This window comes from Pygocentrus nattereri, chromosome 11 (genome assembly GCF_015220715.1).
Source record: "Pygocentrus nattereri isolate fPygNat1 chromosome 11, fPygNat1.pri, whole genome shotgun sequence".
In the NCBI taxonomy this organism is placed as follows: domain Eukaryota; kingdom Metazoa; phylum Chordata; class Actinopteri; order Characiformes; family Serrasalmidae; genus Pygocentrus; species Pygocentrus nattereri.
Genome location: NC_051221.1, coordinates 1,060,699 through 1,080,000, shown reverse-complemented (window position 1 = coordinate 1,080,000; position 19,302 = coordinate 1,060,699). Strand labels below are relative to the sequence as shown.

General features: G+C 44.9%; 1 protein-coding gene across 3 annotated transcripts in view; it reads left to right on the top strand.

Annotated features, from left to right (window-relative positions):
- The window catches only part of dus3l (dihydrouridine synthase 3-like (S. cerevisiae)), a 13,246-nt gene extending 12,648 nt beyond the window's left edge, over positions 1 to 598 (top strand). For all 3 annotated transcript variants that reach the window (XM_017688197.2, XM_037543044.1, XM_037543043.1), the window contains exon 15: positions 324 to 598. In XM_017688197.2, the coding sequence (XP_017543686.1) occupies positions 324 to 396 (73 nt within the window). In that variant the 3' untranslated portion in view covers positions 397 to 598. The remainder of the gene's footprint in view (positions 1 to 323) is intronic.
- The last annotated feature ends 18,704 nt before the right edge of the window (positions 599 to 19,302 follow it).

Genomic DNA, 19,302 nt, shown 5'->3' with positions numbered 1-19,302 from the left:
TCAGACGGTGATTGATTCAGGATTAAGTATGAAATTACGCAGGAAATGATTGTTGTGACTAATCGTGAATTGAAAAGACGTTTTGTGGAATAAGGGGTTAGGGGTGGGGAGGTGTTTTGGAGTTGGGGGAATCTGACGTCTTGACAAACTATCGCTTTAAAGGAGAAGATGGGTCTGTGAGCAGCAGCTCAAGGCTGGCCCAGATTAGATGTTCTGCCCTGAGGAACGAGGTGCTCTACAGTATCTTCAGGACGCTCGCTTCGTTCTGCCGTGTATCTGTGTTTTTTTGTTGTTTATCTGTGTTTTTTGTTGTTTGTCTGCAGTGAGATGCTGCTTGGACCAGTGCCAAAAAACTTCAGCTTCCTCCCCAAACACAAAGCCAACGCCTACAAGTGACTGACGGACGGACAGACAGACGCCGAGCTGAACTGCAGACATGCTCCTCACTGTGAATGACTGAAGTGGATTTGGGTTTTATTTTACTTTTTTTAAGTACATAGTTGTGTGAGGGATTAAAGGGGAATTCCACCCATTTTCCAAAATTCCCCCGTAGTTCAGTGTGTGAGGTGTAATCGGAGACATTCAGAGTGGATTTGGTGTTCAGACGTCTTTACAGTGGTGGTGATGGGAACCAGGCGTCGCCATGACTACAACACAGATATAGACACTTTATTTACCATCCAGAACCACCAGAGAACCTACACGAGTCTTCTGAGTTTATATGGAATGTTGATGATGGAAAACAGTGGAAAATCTGGAATAATGAGTTTTCTTTGGGGACTATTTTGCCGCACAGCGCCCTGCATGTCTCCCTCCACCATGAATGGAGTTGAAGTTCTCTAAACTCTCATAAAACAGCGTCTCAGTCATCAGGCAGTGAATTCAGAACCAGTTCATGTAGGAACTTTCTGTAGGAGCTTTTAGAGGGACGTCTGGTTCCCATCACCACCACTGTGAGGAGCTTTTAGAGGGACGTCTGGTTCCCATCACCACCACTGTGAAGGTTGTGAGTGGGTGGGTTTCTGCAGTGGGTGATGCAGCTGTACGAGAGATCAAGGTCTTAAACGTGTTTATCAGTCATTTGTCTTTAATTATTGCTGCACTCAGAGCTGTAGAACATTTAAAGGACCTGAATGAAATAAGCAGTTGATTTAAAAGGAGTTTATTACTGTACAGTCAGCTCAGCGTCTGAGGTGTAACGGACTGATCATTTATTTTGTTCTGTTTTTGTTCTTTTAAAAAATAAATATGTAAAAGGAATGTAAAACATTACAATGTAGTTTCATGAATGAGTGAATAAAGTGTGTGCTGTCATTAAACTTCTCTGGACTTCTTTAATCAGTGTTTATTTTGAGTAATTGATTAGTTACTTAAGTCATGAGTCATGAAGTGATGGGTGATTGAATCAGTCAAGTGGGATCTGTCTGTGTGTCTGTCTGTCTAAATGTGTCTGTATCTTTTTGTCTCTGTGAGTCTTGAGATTGTACACACACACACACACACACACACACACACATATATATATATATATATATATATATAGTATTCGGTCGTCTGCCTCCACACTCATATGAACTTGAGTGAGATCCTGTTCTTAATCCATAGGGTTTAATATGATGTCGGCCCACCCTTTGCAGCTATAACAGCTTCAGCTCTTCTGGGAAGGCTTTCCACAAGGGTTAGGAGTGCTTATGGGAATTTTTGACCGTTCTTCCAGAAGCGCATTTGTGAGGTCAGACACTGATGTTGGATGAGAAGGCCTGGCTCACAGTCTCCGCTCTAATTCATCCCAAAGGTGTTCTATGGGGTTGAGGTCAGGACTCTGTGCAGGCCAGTCAAGTTCTTCCACACCAAACTGGCTCATCCGTGTCTTTATGGACCTGCTTTGTGCACTGGTGCGCAGTCATGTTGGAACAGGAAGGGGCCGTCCCCAAACTGTTCCCACAAATTTGGGAGCAGGAAATTGTCCAAAATCTCTTGGTGCTGAAGCTTTAAGAGTTCCTTTCACTGGAACTAAGGGGCCGAGCCCAACTCCTGAAAAACACCCCCACACCATGATCCCCCCTCCACCAAACTTTACACTCGGCACAATGCAGTCAGACAAGTACCGTCTCCTGGCAACCTCCCAATCGCTTCCACTTTGTTATAATCCCACTGACAGTTGACTGTGGAATATTTAGTAGTGAGGAAATTTCATGACTGGACTTGCTGCACAGGTGGCGTCCGATCACGGCACCACGCTGGAATTCACTGAGCTCCTGAGAGCGACCCATTCTTTCACTAATGCCTGTAGAAGCAGAACGAACACTGCTCAGGTTTGAACGTTGTAAGTCATTTTAACAGGACAGATTGGTCGTAGAAGTTCAGATGACTTTACCTTATGCGTCATTACGCACGGACACCCTCCGCAATGTATTCGTGCGTCATTACGCACGGCCGTTGCGCGCGGTTTGTGCATGCTTCTGTAGATACATCCCACATGAACACACGAGAGCACGCCTTCTCGCCCCCCTCACACCCTCCCCTTTATTGAAAAGCGAGGGGGCACGGTGCGTGGCCGTCCAATACGATTTGGAGATGTTTATGCGCGCAGTGGCTTCGCTGCTGTTGGTGCAGCTGATCTTGGAAATACAAGCCGAGCCCACCGGACACCAGCAGGTGCAGCTCCAGCTGGGTGAGCAGAGCTCTTTTAACATCATTTCAATGTTCTTAATCATACTTGGGTAATAATAAGCCGAGCCAGAGGAAATTTAAGCGTCGGACGCCGTTTCTGTGTGACATTAACAGGCGCTCGCAATAAAACATGCCAGTTTAATATTCATGTGTAATATATTTAAAACGCACGTGTTTAATGAACAAAGCAATCATAGCAGTTACTCTAAAACAGCAACAGAGAATGGAGCCAAGCATCACCTCCGTGAGAAGAGTCTGTAGGGTTTATTAGAGATGACCTCTGTGTCTTACTGAGCTGAACGAGCTCATCTTCAGTGTAGGGGAGTCAGAGGGGCTTTCCATAACCTCGCCTGTCGGAGCGAAGTTACACTGTTGAGCCTCTTATGAAAAGTCTTCTGTATTTGATTAAGATATTTCGTTTATTTTTATCGGGCTCTATTTCTAAATTGTGTTGCCCCGCAGGGTGAAAGTTTGGCTCAGACTGGAGATGAAAAAAAAAATCACACTCTTTAGTGATCATTAAACCTGCTCTTCCTCTAACGTTCCTCTAACGTTCCTCTGATCTTCCTCTAACGTTCCTCTAACGTTCCTCTGATCTTCCTCTGCCGTTCCTCTAACGTTCCTCTGATCTTCCTCTAATGTTCCTCTAACGTTCCTCTGATCTTCCTCTAACGTTCCTCTAACGTTCCTCTGATCTTCCTCTAACGTTCATCTAACGTTCCTCTGATCTTCCTCTAATGTTCCTCTAACATTCCTCTGATCTTCCTCTAACGTTCCTCAAATGTTCCTCTGATCTTCCTGTAATGTTCCTCTGATCTTCCTCTAACGTTCCTCAAACGTTCCTCTGATCTTCCTCTAATGTTCCTCTGATCTTCCTCTAATGTTCCTCTGATCTTCCTCTGATCTCCCTCTAATGTTCCTCTAACGTTCCTCTGAGCTTCCTCTAATGTTCCTCTAATGTTCCTCTGATCTTCCTCTAACGTTCCTCTGATCTTCCTCTAATGTTCCTCTAACGTTCCTCTGATCTTCCTCTAATGTTCCTCTGATCTTCCTCTAATGTTCCTCTGATCTTCCTTTAACGTTCCTCTGATCTTCCTCTAACGTTCCTTTAACGTTCCTCTGATCTTCCTTTAACGTTCATCTGATCTTCCTCTAATGTTCCTCTGATCTTCCTCTAACGTTCCTCTGATCTTCCTCTGATCTTCCTCTAATATTCCTCTAATGTTCCTCTGATCTTCCTCTAATGTTCCTCTGATCTTCCTCTAACATTCCTCTGATCTTCCTTTAACGTTCCTCTGATCTTCCTCTAACATTCCTCTGATCTCCCTCTAAGGTTCCTCTGATCTTCCTCTGATCTCCCTCTAATGTTCCTCTGATTTTCCTCTAATGTTCCTCTGATCTTCCTCTAACGTTCCTCTGATCTTCCTCTAATGCTCCTCTGATCTTCTTCTAACGTTCCTCTGATCTTCCTCTGATTTTCCTCTAATGTTCCTCTGATTCTGTGATCTTCCTCTGATTCTCCTCTAACACTGCTTTGATGTTCCTCTGATGATTTTTTGAGGCTGTATGATGTTTCTCTGATGCTCCTCTGACACTGCTTTAATGTTCCTCTGTAGATTTTGGCGTGAAAGGATCTGCTAAGGGATCTCGTCCTGATCAGCTGCTGTTTTACTGCGATGATGAAAGTTTGACCGTCAGATTTTTTCCAGGTCAGCTGTCTGACCTGTACCTGCTGATAGGTAAGAGGACTTTTAAGGTCATCGGTGGGTAATGACCAGTGACATTCGCCAGCTTCTTTTTCAGATTTTCTGTTCCACCTTAAATGCTGCCTCAGGCCTCAGAATGTAGCAGTTGCACCGTAAACGTTAAACGGTCCAGACGTCTATACGGTGGTGGTGATGGGAACCAGGCGTCGCCATGACTACAACACAGATATAGACACTTTATTTACCATCCAGAACCACCAGAGAACCTACACGAGTCTTCTGAGCTTATATGGAATGTTGATGATGGAAAACAGTGGAAAATCTGGAATAATGAGTTTTCTTTGGGGACTGTTTTGCCGCACAGCGCCCTGCATGTCTCCCTCCACCATGAATGGAGTTGAAGTTCTCTAAACTCTCGTAAAACAGCGTCTCAGTCATCAGGCAGTGAATTCAGAACCAGTTCATGTAGGAACTTTCTGTAGGAGCTTTTAGAGGGACGTCTGGTTCCCATCACCACCACTGTGAGGAGCTTTTAGAGGCACGTCTGGTTCCCATCACCTCCACTGTGAGCGGTTCTGACTCTGAGTTTATCTAGAACAGAGAACCGCTCTGAATGACTCGGTTTATGTTTTAACCTTGTAATTATGCAAAAATGTTCTGAAAATTGATGGTCGTTCTCTTCTGAGCTGCTTTTACTGGAGGGTTTTAAACGGAGTCAGGGTAGTTCTCCGTCTCTGAGCAGCTTGTTTTTCCTTCAGTGATCTGCTGTTTTCTTGTTTTTCTGGCGACATGTTAACGTGGCCTTTAGACACTGATCTTGATACTGTATCAGCTCTGTGTGCTCCTGTCGGTGCCGTTTGTTCTGAAGGCCGCTGCCACGCTCGTCTGTCCTTCTGGCTGAACCGATGAAATCAGTGTGTTGTTTGAATATCGTCATTTTTAATCTGCTCTGGTCCACAGAGGAAGCTTGATTAGTTGCGTGTTTTTGGTCATTCTAGAACATGTGGTGTCCACCAGAATGTTCAGATAGGTAACCCTGGGATCCTTCTCCTGCGCCTTGACGCTCTGGATCACAAAGGCAACAGCAATAAGACTGGCTGTTGACCTTCAGACGCATGAATTGTTATGACATGTAATATGAGTTAACGGGGATCAGAGCACAGGGCGGAAATTGATCTCATCATATAATTAAGAGCGCTGACGGTTTCCGTACGTATCACGATGTTTCTTTTTTAAAGAAAACCATTTCAGATACTAAAGGAAACCTCGTTCGTTAATTAACAGTGGCATGTTATTCTAGACATCGCTTCGCCTTGAATAAGAACCACAAACAGCAGTTGACCCGAAATACTTTTAGCGGGCGAAGCAGTAAAGACAGACAGTCCGATGTCAGGGTAACTTTGTAAAGCAGACGAAATAAAGGCGAGTGTGTGTGAAGTCCACATTGGCTTCTCTGAGCGCCGCAAAAAGGGTAAGAAGTCAAAGTCAACATCTCATATGAATTTTCCAGTTCCACCTTAAATAATGCAGCAGTTACAATCTGGCACCTCGGGCCGTTTAAGGTGGAAGAGGACAATCGTAAAGAACCTGGCAAATAGGAAGCTCGTAAAAACAGTGCTCAACATTGTTTAGCAATGCTGTGACAGCGCCCCCTGCTGTTTATCAGATAAACTGTGAGTAGTGAATGTTGTGAGAGCGCCCCCTGCTGTTTATCAGATAAACTGTGAGTAGTGAATGCTGTGAGAGCGCCCCCTGCTGTTTATCAGATAAACTGTGAGTAGTGAATGTTGTGAGAGCGCCCCCTGCTGTTTATCAGATAAACTGTGAGTAGTGAATGTTGTGAGAGCGCCCCCTGCTGTTTATCAGATAAACTGTTAGTAGTGAATGCTGTGACAGCGCCCCCTGCTGTTTATCAGATAAACTGTGAGTAGTGAATGCTGTGAGAGCGCCCCCTGCTGTTTATCAGATAAACTGTGAGTAGTGAATGTTGTGAGAGCGCCCCCTGCTGTTTATCAGATAAACTGTTAGTAGTGAATGTTGTGAGAGCGCCCCCTGCTGTTTATCAGATAAACTGTGAGTAGTGAATGTTGTGAGAGCGCCCCTTGCTGTTTATCAGATAAACTGTGAGTAGTGAATGCTGTGAGAGCGCCCCCTGCTGTTTATCAGATAAACTGTGAGTATTGAATGTTGTGACAGCGCCCCCTGCTGTTTATCAGATAAACTGTGAGTAGTGAATGCTGTGAGAGCGCCCCCTGCTGTTTATCAGATAAACTGTGAGTAGTGAATGTTGTGAGAGCGCCCCCTGCTGTTTATCAGATAAACTGTGAGTAGTGAATGTTGTGAGAGCGCCCCCTGCTGTTTATCAGATAAAATGTGAGTAGTGAATGTTGTGAGAGCGCCCCCTGCTGTTTATCAGATAAACTGTGAGTAGTGAATGCTGTGAGAGCGCCCCCTGCTGTTTATCAGATAAACTGTGAGTATTGAATGTTGTGAGAGCGCCCCCTGCTGTTTATCAGATAAACTGTGAGTAGTGAATGTTGTGAGAGCGCCCCCTGCTGTTTATCAGATAAACTGTGAGTAGTGAATGTTGTGAGGGCGCCCCCTGCTGTTTATCAGATAAACTGTTAGTAGTGAATGCTGTGAGAGCGCCCTCTGCTGTTTATCAGATAAACTGTGAGTAGTGAATGTTGTGAGAGCGCCCCCTGCTGTTTATCAGATAAACTGTGAGTAGTGAATGTTGTGAGAGCGCCCCCTGCTGTTTATCAGATAAACTGTGAGTAGTGAATGTTGTGAGAGCGCCCCCTGCTGTTTATCAGATAAACTATGAGTAGTGAATGTTGTGAGAGCGCCCCCTGCTGTTTATCAGATAAACTGTGAGTAGTGAATGTTGTGAGAGCGCCCCCTGCTGTTTATCAGATAAACTGTGAGTAGTGAATGTTGTGAGAGCGCCCCCTGCTGTTTATCAGATAAACTGTGAGTAGTGAATGCTGTGAGAGCGCCCCCTGCTGTTTATCAGATAAACTGTTAGTAGTGAATGCTGTGAGAGCGCCCCCTGCTGTTTATCAGATAAACTGTTAGTAGTGAATGTTGTGAGAGCGCCCCCTGCTGTTTATCAGATAAACTGTGAGTAGTGAATGTTGTGAGAGCGCCCCCTGCTGTTTATCAGATAAACTGTGAGTAGTGAATGTTGTGAGAGCGCCCCCTGCTGTTTATCAGATAAACTGAGTAGTGAATGTTGTGAGAGCGCCCCCTGCTGTTTATCAGATAAACTGTGAGTAGTGAATGCTGTGAGAGCGCCCCCTGCTGTTTATCAGATAAACTGTGAGTAGTGAATGTTGTGAGAGCGCCCTCTGCTGTTTATCAGATAAACTGTGAGTAGTGAATGCTGTGAGAGCGCCCCCTGCTGTTTATCAGATAAACTGAGTAGTGAATGCTGTGAGAGCGCCCCCTGCTGTTTATCAGATAAACTGTTAGTAGTGAATGCTGTGAGAGCGCCCCCTGCTGTTTATCAGATAAACTGTGAGTAGTGAATGCTGTGACAGCGCCCCCTGCTGTTTATCAGATAAACTGTGAGTAGTGAATGTTGTGAGAGCGCCCCCTGCTGTTTATCAGATAAACTGTAAGTAGTGAATGTTGTGAGAGCGCCCCCTGCTGTTTATCAGATAAACTGTGAGTAGTGAATGTTGTGAGAGCGCCCCCTGATGTTTATCAGATAAACTGTGAGTAGTGAATGTTGTGAGAGCGCCCCCTGCTGTTTATCAGATAAACTGTGAGTAGTGAATGCTGTGAGAGCGCCCCCTGCTGTTTATCAGATAAACTGTTAGTAGTGAATGCTGTGAGAGCGCCCCCTGCTGTTTATCAGATAAACTGAGTAGTGAATGCTGTGAGAGCGCCCCCTGCTGTTTATCAGATAAACTGTGAGTAGTGAATGTTGTGAGAGCGCCCCCTGCTGTTTATCAGATAAAATGTGAGTAGTGAATGTTGTGAGAGCGCCCCCTGCTGTTTATCAGATAAACTGTGAGTAGTGAATGCTGTGAGAGCGCCCCCTGCTGTTTATCAGATAAACTGTGAGTATTGAATGCTGTGAGAGCGCCCCCTGCTGTTTATCAGATAAACTGTGAGTATTGAATGCTGTGAGAGCGCCCCCTGCTGTTTATCAGATAAACTGTGAGTAGTGAATGTTGTGAGAGCGCCCCCTGCTGTTTATCAGATAAACTGTTAGTAGTGAATGCTGTGAGAGCGCCCCCTGCTGTTTATCAGATAAACTGTGAGTAGTGAATGCTGTGAGAGCGCCCTCTGCTGTTTATCAGATAAACTGTGAGTAGTGAATGCTGTGAGAGCGCCCTCTGCTGTTTATCAGATAAACTGTGAGTAGTGAATGCTGTGAGAGCGCCCGCTGCTGTTTATCAGATAAACTGTGAGTAGTGAATGCTGTGAGAGCGCCCCCTGCTGTTTATCAGATAAACTGTTAGTAGTGAATGCTGTGAGAGCGCCCGCTGCTGTTTATCAGATAAACTGTGAATAGTGAATGTTGTGAGAGCGCCCCCTGCTGTTTATCAGATAAACTGTGAGTAGTGAATGCTGTGAGAGCGCCCGCTGCTGTTTATCAGATAAACTGTGAGTAGTGAATGTTGTGAGGGCGCCCCCTGCTGTTTATCAGATAAACTGTGGGTAGTGCATGTGGTGAGAGTGCCCCCTGCTGTTTATCAGATAAACTGTGAGTAGTGAATGTTGTGACAGCGCCCCCTGCTGTTTATCAGATAAACTGTGAGTAGTGAATGTTGTGAGAGCGCCCCCTGCTGTTTATCAGATAAACTGTGAGTAGTGAATGTTGTGAGAGCGCCCCCTGCTGTTTATCAGATAAACTGTGAGTAGTGAATGCTGTGAGAGCGCCCCCTGCTGTTTATCAGATAAACTGTGAGTAGTGAATGTTGTGAGAGCGCCCCCTGCTGTTTATCAGATAAACTGTGAGTAGTGAATGTTGTGAGAGCGCCCCCTGCTGTTTATCAGATAAACTGTGAGTAGTGAATGTTGTGAGAGCGCCCCCTGCTGTTTATCAGATAAACTGTGAGTAGTGAATGTTGTGAGAGCGCCCCCTGCTGTTTATCAGATAAACTGTGAGTAGTGAATGTTGTGAGAGCGCCCCCTGCTGTTTATCAGATAAACTGTGAGTAGTGAATGTTGTGAGAGCGCCCCCTGCTGTTTATCAGATAAACTGTGAGTAGTGAATGCTGTGAGAGCGCCCCCTGCTGTTTATCAGATAAACTGTGAGTAGTGAATGTTGTGAGAGCGCCCCCTGCTGTTTATCAGATAAACTGTGAGTAGTGAATGCTGTGAGAGCGCCCCCTGATGTTTATCAGATAAACTGTGAGTAGTGAATGTTGTGAGAGCGCCCCCTGCTGTTTATCAGATAAACTGTTAGTAGTGAATGTTGTGAGAGCGCCCCCTGCTGTTTATCAGATAAACTGAGTAGTGAATGTTGTGAGAGCGCCCCCTGCTGTTTATCAGATAAACTGTGAGTAGTGAATGTTGTGAGAGCGCCCCCTGCTGTTTATCAGATAAACTGAGTAGTGAATGTTGTGAGAGCGCCCCCTGCTGTTTATCAGATAAACTGTGAGTAGTGAATGCTGTGAGAGCGCCCCCTGCTGTTTATCAGATAAACTGTGAGTAGTGAATGTTGTGAGAGCGCCCTCTGCTGTTTATCAGATAAACTGTGAGTAGTGAATGCTGTGAGAGCGCCCCCTGCTGTTTATCAGATAAACTGAGTAGTGAATGCTGTGAGAGCGCCCCCTGCTGTTTATCAGATAAACTGTTAGTAGTGAATGCTGTGAGAGCGCCCTCTGCTGTTTATCAGATAAACTGTGAGTAGTGAATGCTGTGACAGCGCCCCCTGCTGTTTATCAGATAAACTGTGAGTAGTGAATGTTGTGAGAGCGCCCCCTGCTGTTTATCAGATAAACTGTAAGTAGTGAATGTTGTGAGAGCGCCCCCTGCTGTTTATCAGATAAACTGTGAGTAGTGAATGTTGTGAGAGCGCCCCCTGCTGTTTATCAGATAAACTGTAAGTAGTGAATGTTGTGAGAGCGCCCCCTGCTGTTTATCAGATAAACTGTGAGTAGTGAATGTTGTGAGAGCGCCCCCTGATGTTTATCAGATAAACTGTGAGTAGTGAATGTTGTGAGAGCGCCCCCTGCTGTTTATCAGATAAACTGTGAGTAGTGAATGCTGTGAGAGCGCCCCCTGCTGTTTATCAGATAAACTGTGAGTAGTGAATGCTGTGAGAGCGCCCCCTGCTGTTTATCAGATAAAATGTTAGTTGTGAATGTTGTGAGAGCGCCCCTTGCTGTTTATCAGATAAACTGTTAGTAGTGAATGCTGTGAGAGCGCCCCCTGCTGTTTATCAGATAAACTGTGAGTAGTGAATGTTGTGAGAGCGCCCCCTGCTGTTTATCAGATAAACTGTGAGTAGTGAATGCTGTGAGAGCGCCCCCTGCTGTTTATCAGATAAACTGTGAGTAGTGAATGTTGTGAGAGCGCCCCCTGCTGTTTATCAGATAAACTGTGAGTAGTGAATGCTGTGAGAGCGCCCCCTGCTGTTTATCAGATAAACTGTAACTAGTGAATGTTGTGAGAGCGCCCCCTGCTGTTTATCAGATAAACTGTAAGTAGTGAATGTTGTGAGAGCGCCCCCTGCTGTTTATCAGATAAACTGTGAGTAGTGAATGCTGTGAGAGCGCCCCCTGCTGTTTATCAGATAAACTGTGAGTAGTGAATGCTGTGAGAGCGCCCCCTGCTGTTTATCAGATAAACTGTGAGTAGTGAATGCTGTGAGAGCGCCCCCTGCTGTTTATCAGATAAACTGTAAGTAGTGAATGTTGTGAGAGCGCCCCCTGCTGTTTATCAGATAAACTGTGAGTAGTGAATGTTGTGAGAGCGCCCCCTGCTGTTTATCAGATAAACTGTGAGTAGTGAATGTTGTGAGAGCGCCCCCTGCTGTTTATCAGATAAACTGTAAGTAGTGAATGTTGTGAGAGCGCCCCCTGCTGTTTATCAGATAAACTGTGAGTAGTGAATGTTGTGAGAGCGCCCCCTGCTGTTTATCAGATAAACTGTGAGTAGTGAATGTTGTGAGAGCGCCCCCTGCTGTTTATCAGATAAACTGTGAGTAGTGAATGTTGTGAGAGCGCCCCCTGCTGTTTATCAGATAAACTGTGAGTATTGAATGTTGTGACAGCGCCCCCTGCTGTTTATCAGATAAACTGTGAGTAGTGAATGTTGTGAGAGCGCCCCCTGCTGTTTATCAGATAAACTGTGAATAGTGAATGCTGTGAGAGCGCCCCCTGCTGTTTATCAGATAAACTGTGAGTAGTGAATGCTGTGAGAGCGCCTCCTGCTGTTTATCAGATAAACTGTGAGTAGTGAATGCTGTGAGAGCGCCCCCTGCTGTTTATCAGATAAACTGTGAGTAGTGAATGTTGTGAGAGCGCCCCCTGCTGTTTATCAGATAAACTGTGAGTAGTGAATGCTGTGAGAGCGCCCCCTGCTGTTTATCAGATAAACTGTGAGTAGTGAATGTTGTGAGAGCGCCCCCTGCTGTTTATCAGATAAACTGAGTAGTGAATGCTGTGAGAGCGCCCCCTGCTGTTTATCAGATAAACTGTGAGTAGTGAATGCTGTGAGAGCGCCCCCTGCTGTTTATCAGATAAACTGTGAGTAGTGAATGTTGTGAGAGCGCCCCCTGCTGTTTATCAGATAAACTGTGAGTAGTGAATGCTGTGAGAGCGCCCCCTGCTGTTTATCAGATAAACTGTGAGTAGTGAATGCTGTGAGAGCGCCCCCTGCTGTTTATCAGATAAACTGAGTAGTGAATGTTGTGAGAGCGCCCCCTGCTGTTTATCAGATAAACTGTTAGTAGTGAATGTTGTGAGAGCGCCCCCTGCTGTTTATCAGATAAACTGTGAGTAGTGAATGCTGTGAGAGCACCCCTGATGTTTATCAGATAAACTGTGAGTAGTGAATGTTGTGAGAGCGCCCCCTGCTGTTTATCAGATAAACTGAGTAGCGAATGTTGTGAGAGCGCCCCCTGCTGTTTATCAGATAAACTGTGAGTAGTGAATGCTGTGAGAGCGCCCCCTGCTGTTTATCAGATAAACTTTGAGTAGTGAATGCTGTGACAGCGCCCCCTGCTGTTTATCAGATAAACTGTAAGTAGTGAATGCTGTGAGAGCGCCCCCTGCTGTTTATCAGATAAACTGTGAGTAGTGAATGTTGTGAGAGCGCCCCCTGCTGTTTATCAGATAAACTGTGAGTAGTGAATGTTGTGAGAGCGCCCCCTGCTGTTTATCAGATAAACTGTGAGTAGTGAATGCTGTGAGAGCGCCCCCTGCTGTTTATCAGATAAACTGTGAGTAGTGAATGTTTGAAAGCGCCCCCTGCTGTTTATCAGATAAACTGTGAGTAGTGAATGCTGTGAGAGCGCCCCCTGCTGTTTATCAGATAAACTGAGTAGCGAATGTTGTGAGAGCGCCCCCTGCTGTTTATCAGATAAACTGTGAGTAGTGAATGCTGTGAGAGCGCCCCCTGCTGTTTATCAGATAAACTTTGAGTAGTGAATGCTGTGACAGCGCCCCCTGCTGTTTATCAGATAAACTGTAAGTAGTGAATGCTGTGAGAGCGCCCCCTGCTGTTTATCAGATAAACTGTGAGTAGTGAATGTTGTGAAAGCGCCCCCTGCTGTTTATCAGATAAACTGAGTAGTGAATGTTGTGAGAGCGCCCCCTGCTGTTTATCAGATAAACTGTGAGTAGTGAATGCTGTGAGAGCGCCCCCTGCTGTTTATCAGATAAACTTTGAGTAGTGAATGCTGTGACAGCGCCCCCTGCTGTTTATCAGATAAACTGTAAGTAGTGAATGTTGTGAGAGCGCCCCCTGCTGTTTATCAGATAAACTGTGAGTAGTGAATGCTGTGAGAGCGCCCCCTGATGTTTATCAGATAAACTGTGAGTAGTGAATGTTGTGAAAGCGCCCCCTGCTGTTTATCAGATAAACTGTGAGTAGTGAATGCTGTGAGAGCGCCCCCTGATGTTTATCAGATAAACTGTTAGTAGTGAATGCTGTGAGGGCGCCCCCTGCTGTTTATCAGATAAACTGTGAGTAGTGAATGCTGTGACAGCGCCCCCTGCTGTTTATCAGATAAACTGTGAGTAGTGAATGTTGTGAGAGCGCCCCCTGCTGTTTATCAGATAAACTGTGAGTAGTGAATGTTGTGAGAGCGCCCCCTGCTGTTTATCAGATAAACTGTGAGTAGTGAATGCTGTGAGAGCGCCCCCTGCTGTTTATCAGATAAACTGTGAGTAGTGAATGTTGTGAGAGCGCCCCCTGCTGTTTATCAGATAAACTGTGAGTAGTGAATGTTGTGAGAGCGCCCCCTGCTGTTTATCAGATAAACTGTGAGTAGTGAATGTTGTGAGAGCGCCCCCTGCTGTTTATCAGATAAACTGTGAGTAGTGAATGCTGTGAGAGCGCCCCCTGCTGTTAATCAGATACACTGTGAGTAGTGAATGTTGTGAGAGCGCCCCCTGCTGTTTATCAGATAAACTGTTAGTAGTGAATGCTGTGAGAGCGCCCCCTGCTGTTAATCAGATAAACTGTGAGTAGTGAATGTTGTGAGAGCGCCCCCTGCTGTTTATCAGATAAACTGTTAGTAGTGAATGCTGTGAAAGCGCCCCCTGCTGTTTATCAGATAAACTGTGAGTAGTGAATGTTGTGAGAGCGCCCCCTGCTGTTTATCAGATAAACTGTGAGTAGTGAATGTTGTGAGAGCGCCCCCTGCTGTTTATCAGATAAACTGTGAGTAGTGAATGCTGTGAGAGCGCCCCCTGATGTTTATCAGATAAACTGTGAGTAGTGAATGTTGTGAGAGCGCCCCCTGCTGTTTATCAGATAAACTGTGAGAAGTGAATGCTGTGAGAGCGCCCCCTGCTGTTTATCAGATAAACTGTGAGTAGTGAATGTTGTGAGAGCGCCCCCTGCTGTTTATCAGATAAACTGTTAGTAGTGAATGCTGTGAGAGCGCCCCCTGCTGTTTATCAGATAAACTGTTAGTAGTGAATGCTGTGAGAGCACCCCCTGCTGTTTATCAGATAAATTGAGTAGTGAATGCTGTGAGAGCGCCCCCTGCTGTTTATCAGATAAACTGTGAGTAGTGAATGCTGTGAGAGCGCCCCCTGCTGTTTATCAGATAAACTGTGAGTAGTGAATGTTGTGAGAGCGCCCCCTGCTGTTTATCAGATAAACTGTGAGTAGTGAATGCTGTGAGAGCGCCCCCTGCTGTTTATCACACAAACTGTAAGTAGTGAATGCTGTGAGAGCGCCCCCTGCTGTCATCATCGTTGACAGCTAGTCCAGACAGGGTCGCGGTAGCAGTTGGGAGAGTAGAGTATCGCAGATTACCCTGTCCCCCGCATTTTCCTCCAGCTAATTCCCGAGGACCCCAAGCCACTCCCAGGACTGGGAGTGGCCAACTTATCTGGATCAGATGCCCGAACCACCTCAGCTGGCTCCTCTCAATGCGGAGGAGTAGCGGCTCTACTCTGAGCTCCTCCCGGATGACCGAGCTCCTCACTCTATCACATAGCGTGTAGCCCGCCACCCGACGAAGAAAGCTGATTTCCGCAGCTTGTATTCGCGATCTTGTTCTTTTGGTCATTACCCAAAGCTCATGACCATAGGTGAGGGTTGGAATGTAGATCGACCGGTAAACAGAGAGCTTCGCCTTTTGGCTCAACTCCCTCTTCACCACAACAGTCCAGTACAGTGGCCGCATTACTGCTGCCGCCTACGGCCGTTCTCATGATGCCTCTTACCGTCACTCGTGAACAAGACCCCAAGATACTTAAACTCCTCCACCTGGGGCAGGTCCTTTCCCCTTACCTGGAGTGGGCATGCCATCCTTTTCCGGGCCAAGACCATGGACTCAGACTTGGAGGTGCTGATCCGCATACCAACCGCTTCACACTCAACTGCAAACCGCTCCAGTGAGCGCTGGAGGCATCCATGTGATTCCGGCAAAAGAACAACATCATCTACAAATAGCAGAGACGCCACCCTCTGGCCTCCACACATAATGCCCTCCTGACCCCGGCTACGCCCTGACACTCTTTCCATGAATATCATGAACAAGAGTGGAGACAGAGCACAACAAAGTCGATCATTGACCTTTGACCCAAGGAGCTCTGGTACCATGCACACTTATGAACATCCTTGTGTTCGAACTTGGTGTTGGTTATGGACAATCCATGCCTGGCACAGAAGTCCAATAACAATTCACCATTCGGTGAATTCGGTGGCCATTCTTCCCAATCGCGCCTCTCCAGGTCTCCCAGTCATTGACAACATGAGCATTGAAGTCTCCCAGTAGGACTATGGAGTCTGTAGGCGGGACCCTTTCCAGAACCCAGCCCACTCGCTCCAAGAAGGCCGAATACTCTGACCTGTTGTTTGGTGCATAAGCACAGAGAACAAAGTTTCCTCTCTGCAATTTTAATTTGCATTGAGGCGACCCTCTTGTACACTGGGATAAACTCCAACTGCACGGCCACCAGCCAGGGACTCGTGAGTATCCCCACTCCCACCTGGCACCTCTCACCCTGTGTAACCCCTGAGTAGGAGAGAGACCAATCCCTATCCAGGAGTTTGGTTCCAGAACCGACACTGTGGGTGGAGGTGAGCCCAGCATATCTAGTTGGTACCTCTCAACCTCCTACACAAGTTCCGGCTCCTTCCCCCCCAGTGAGGTTACATTCCATGTCCCAAGAGCTAGTTTCTACTGCAGGGGCCTAGGCCACCTAGGGCCTCCCCGCAACCTCCCACTGCCAATATGGCACTGCACCGCTCCCCCATGCTGGACCTTGCGGGTGGTGGGCCCACATGGCTGTTTATCAGATAAACTGTAAGTGGTAAATGTTGTGAGAGTGCCCCCTTCTGTTTTTCAGAGAAACTGTAAGTTAGGAATGCTGTGAGAGCGCCCCTTGCTCTTTATTAGAGAAACTGTAAGTTAGGAATGTTCTGAGAGCGCACTCTGCTGTTTATTAGAGAAACTGTAAGTTAGGAATGTTCTGAGAGCGCACTCTGCTGTTTATTAGAGAAACTGGAAGTTAGGAATGCTGTGAGAGCGCACTCTGCTGTTTATTAGAGAAACTGGAAGTTAGGAATGCTGTGAGAGCGCTCCCTGCTATTTATCAGATAAACTTTAAGTAGTGAGTGTTGTGAGACCGACCCTGCTGTTTATCAGAGCGTCATCGGTCCCCAGTTTCAGTCTCCATTTCCCAAATACTTTAGCCGAGCATGCTAACGTTACTCCTGATCTACTCTAATGAAAAATACTGATATCGTTTGCCTTTAACGAGACATGCATAATAATTACTACTATAGAATGATTGGACTACAGCACTTCTGCACTTTAAAGTAATGTGCTGACTAACCTTTGCCTTGCTGCAGGCGTACAGATGCAACAGGTTACATTCACAATTTCGGTTGGTGCACTGAGTCTAAAGAGAGTCAGCTAAAACAAGTGCTATTCCATTTACCAATTATCTTGGACGCTTTTCTGACACCATTTGAACATCTGTATTTCCAAACTGTAGTAATTATGTAGAAAACCAAATGTTATGCGGTTCAAAATACTGTATTTACCGTTTTCTACCCTGCAGTGAGTGGTGCATGCTGGGTAGTTTCTCTACCTCTGATGATCTGACAGGCCTGCACTGAAAACGTCTTCATTCGCTGTGTTTTCTGGTGTTAACACTTCTTAAAATACTAAACAGTTTCTTTATGTTGTAAAACCTATTTGTGTGTCAACACTAAATACTGTTTGGACTGTCAGGTTCAATAGATCTGTGTTGGATCATGAGAAGTTTACTGCTTATGTCTGCAAAAGTCCAGCAGGGGGTGTCTAGAACCCAATGTTGTCGTACATTCCCAAAAATGAAACAAGATTCTCCATTATCAATCAACTTGTTATTCGATTATTAGTTTAGACATTGTAATATATTAAGTTTTTGGACAAGTTGTTACATTATTGGGTTTATTACATTTTTGTCCGAGTTAAGTACAAAGCGAGATTGCTTTACTGGGTGAGATTACATTATTGTGACATTATGACATTATTGGGTTCTAGAGGGAGCTCTCACTATTTGTAATTCTAAATAAAATGGTATACAAAATATGTTTTTAAATGAAGTTCTGTGATTAAATGCCAGAAGACTAATTTGCTCCGCTCTGGCGGATTCTTTTAAGCCCATGAAGCATATCTCTGTGAACTAATGGTACACATCTGCATTTATTTTGTTTTTACTTAACTATGGTGGTCACACTGTGATTAAAAGCACTTTTTCTCAAGTTAGTTGAGCCCACAACAACCAAGAGGACAATCATTAAAAAAAAACAACAGAATTAAATCAGAAATAGTTATCCTAAAATCAGTCAGGGAGATAAACAGCTTTAGTTGGAAATGTTTCTGATGGAGCATTGTAACTAAAAGCTGCTCTACCGTATTCAGATTGTACTATCACAAAATCCTGCTAACTATACGAATGTGATTTGTGCCCAGTGAGAGTCCAGGGAGTTCAATGTTGTCTTACATAAAATATCACCAAAGTTACATTAGTAGATAAAAAGATAATAGATCCAAAAGGCCTCAACCATTTTTTTTCTAAAATAAAATCTCTTTAGCTAAACTTACTTAAATTGTAAAATATCAGAGGATGTGTCATCTGACATAAAGCCCAAATATTTTTATGAGGAAACATTTTCTGCTGGTCTGTGGAGAATTCCACAGATTTCCCAAAACGTTCTGCAGAAGTGATTAAGTTTATTCAGAGTGGTTTGGTGTGAAACGCTCCATTGTAGAGAAAGTTACCCAATTAGAACTGTTCACAGTGGTGGTGATAGGAACCAGATGTCCACCTTTAAAAGGTCTCTTACAAAAAAAGTTAGCTACATCAGTTTTGAGATTTTTTTTGACATTTTATTATTTTGTAGATGTATTATTTCACAACAGGCAACAAACCAATCAACATTTCACACGCATAAATGTTAGCAATTACTTGGGGTCAGGTTGTTGGCCTTTTTTATGGCTTCACTAACATTTACACTCTTACCATCTTAGTGACAGGCCTGGATTATCAAGGGGCCCCTGGATACAAATTTTTGTTTATTTTTTGCACAAAAAGCAGTGATTAGTATATTTAGAATTTAGTGTAACCTGTAGTTGAAAAAGACAAGATATATAATATTTTATCTGATAAACATTTTTTGTAATTGTACTCTTATTCTGAAACTGATGCCTGTAACATGGGACAGAAGCAATTTAACACTATGAACATTGTGAAACGTCTTAACCAGATGATGCAATCGTGCTTGTGTATGAAAGGAGCCCGTCTCAAGCAAGGACGGGTCAAGGCCAAAAACTTGGACAAAATATGCAGCAGGGAAAACTTCAACAGTTAGAAGTAACGTTTTTTAGAGTCAGAGTATTTTAGGTGTTTCACTCTCTACAGTGCATACTATTATCAACAGATTCCAAGAATCCTGAGAAATCTCTGCATGTAAAAGAAAAGGCCAAAAATCACAAGTGAAAACCTGTCCTTTGACCCATCAGACAGGACTGTATAAAAATGAGAATAAAAGTAGCTTCAGACAATTTCAGACAGGCTTGTTCAATCAGTGGCTTGTTGGAGTATCTGTGAACGAAGTTCATATTGTTGGTCAGTGGTGAGTATATGTACGTATGTATTTTTAACATGACTGTCGTTTTCTGTGGACAGTGGTTGTTTCTACCGGGTGTGATGGCACAGCATTTGGATACAAGCTCGTCTTTTCAAGTACATGGCTGCCTGTTCTTTCCACTTCACTTTTATTGTGG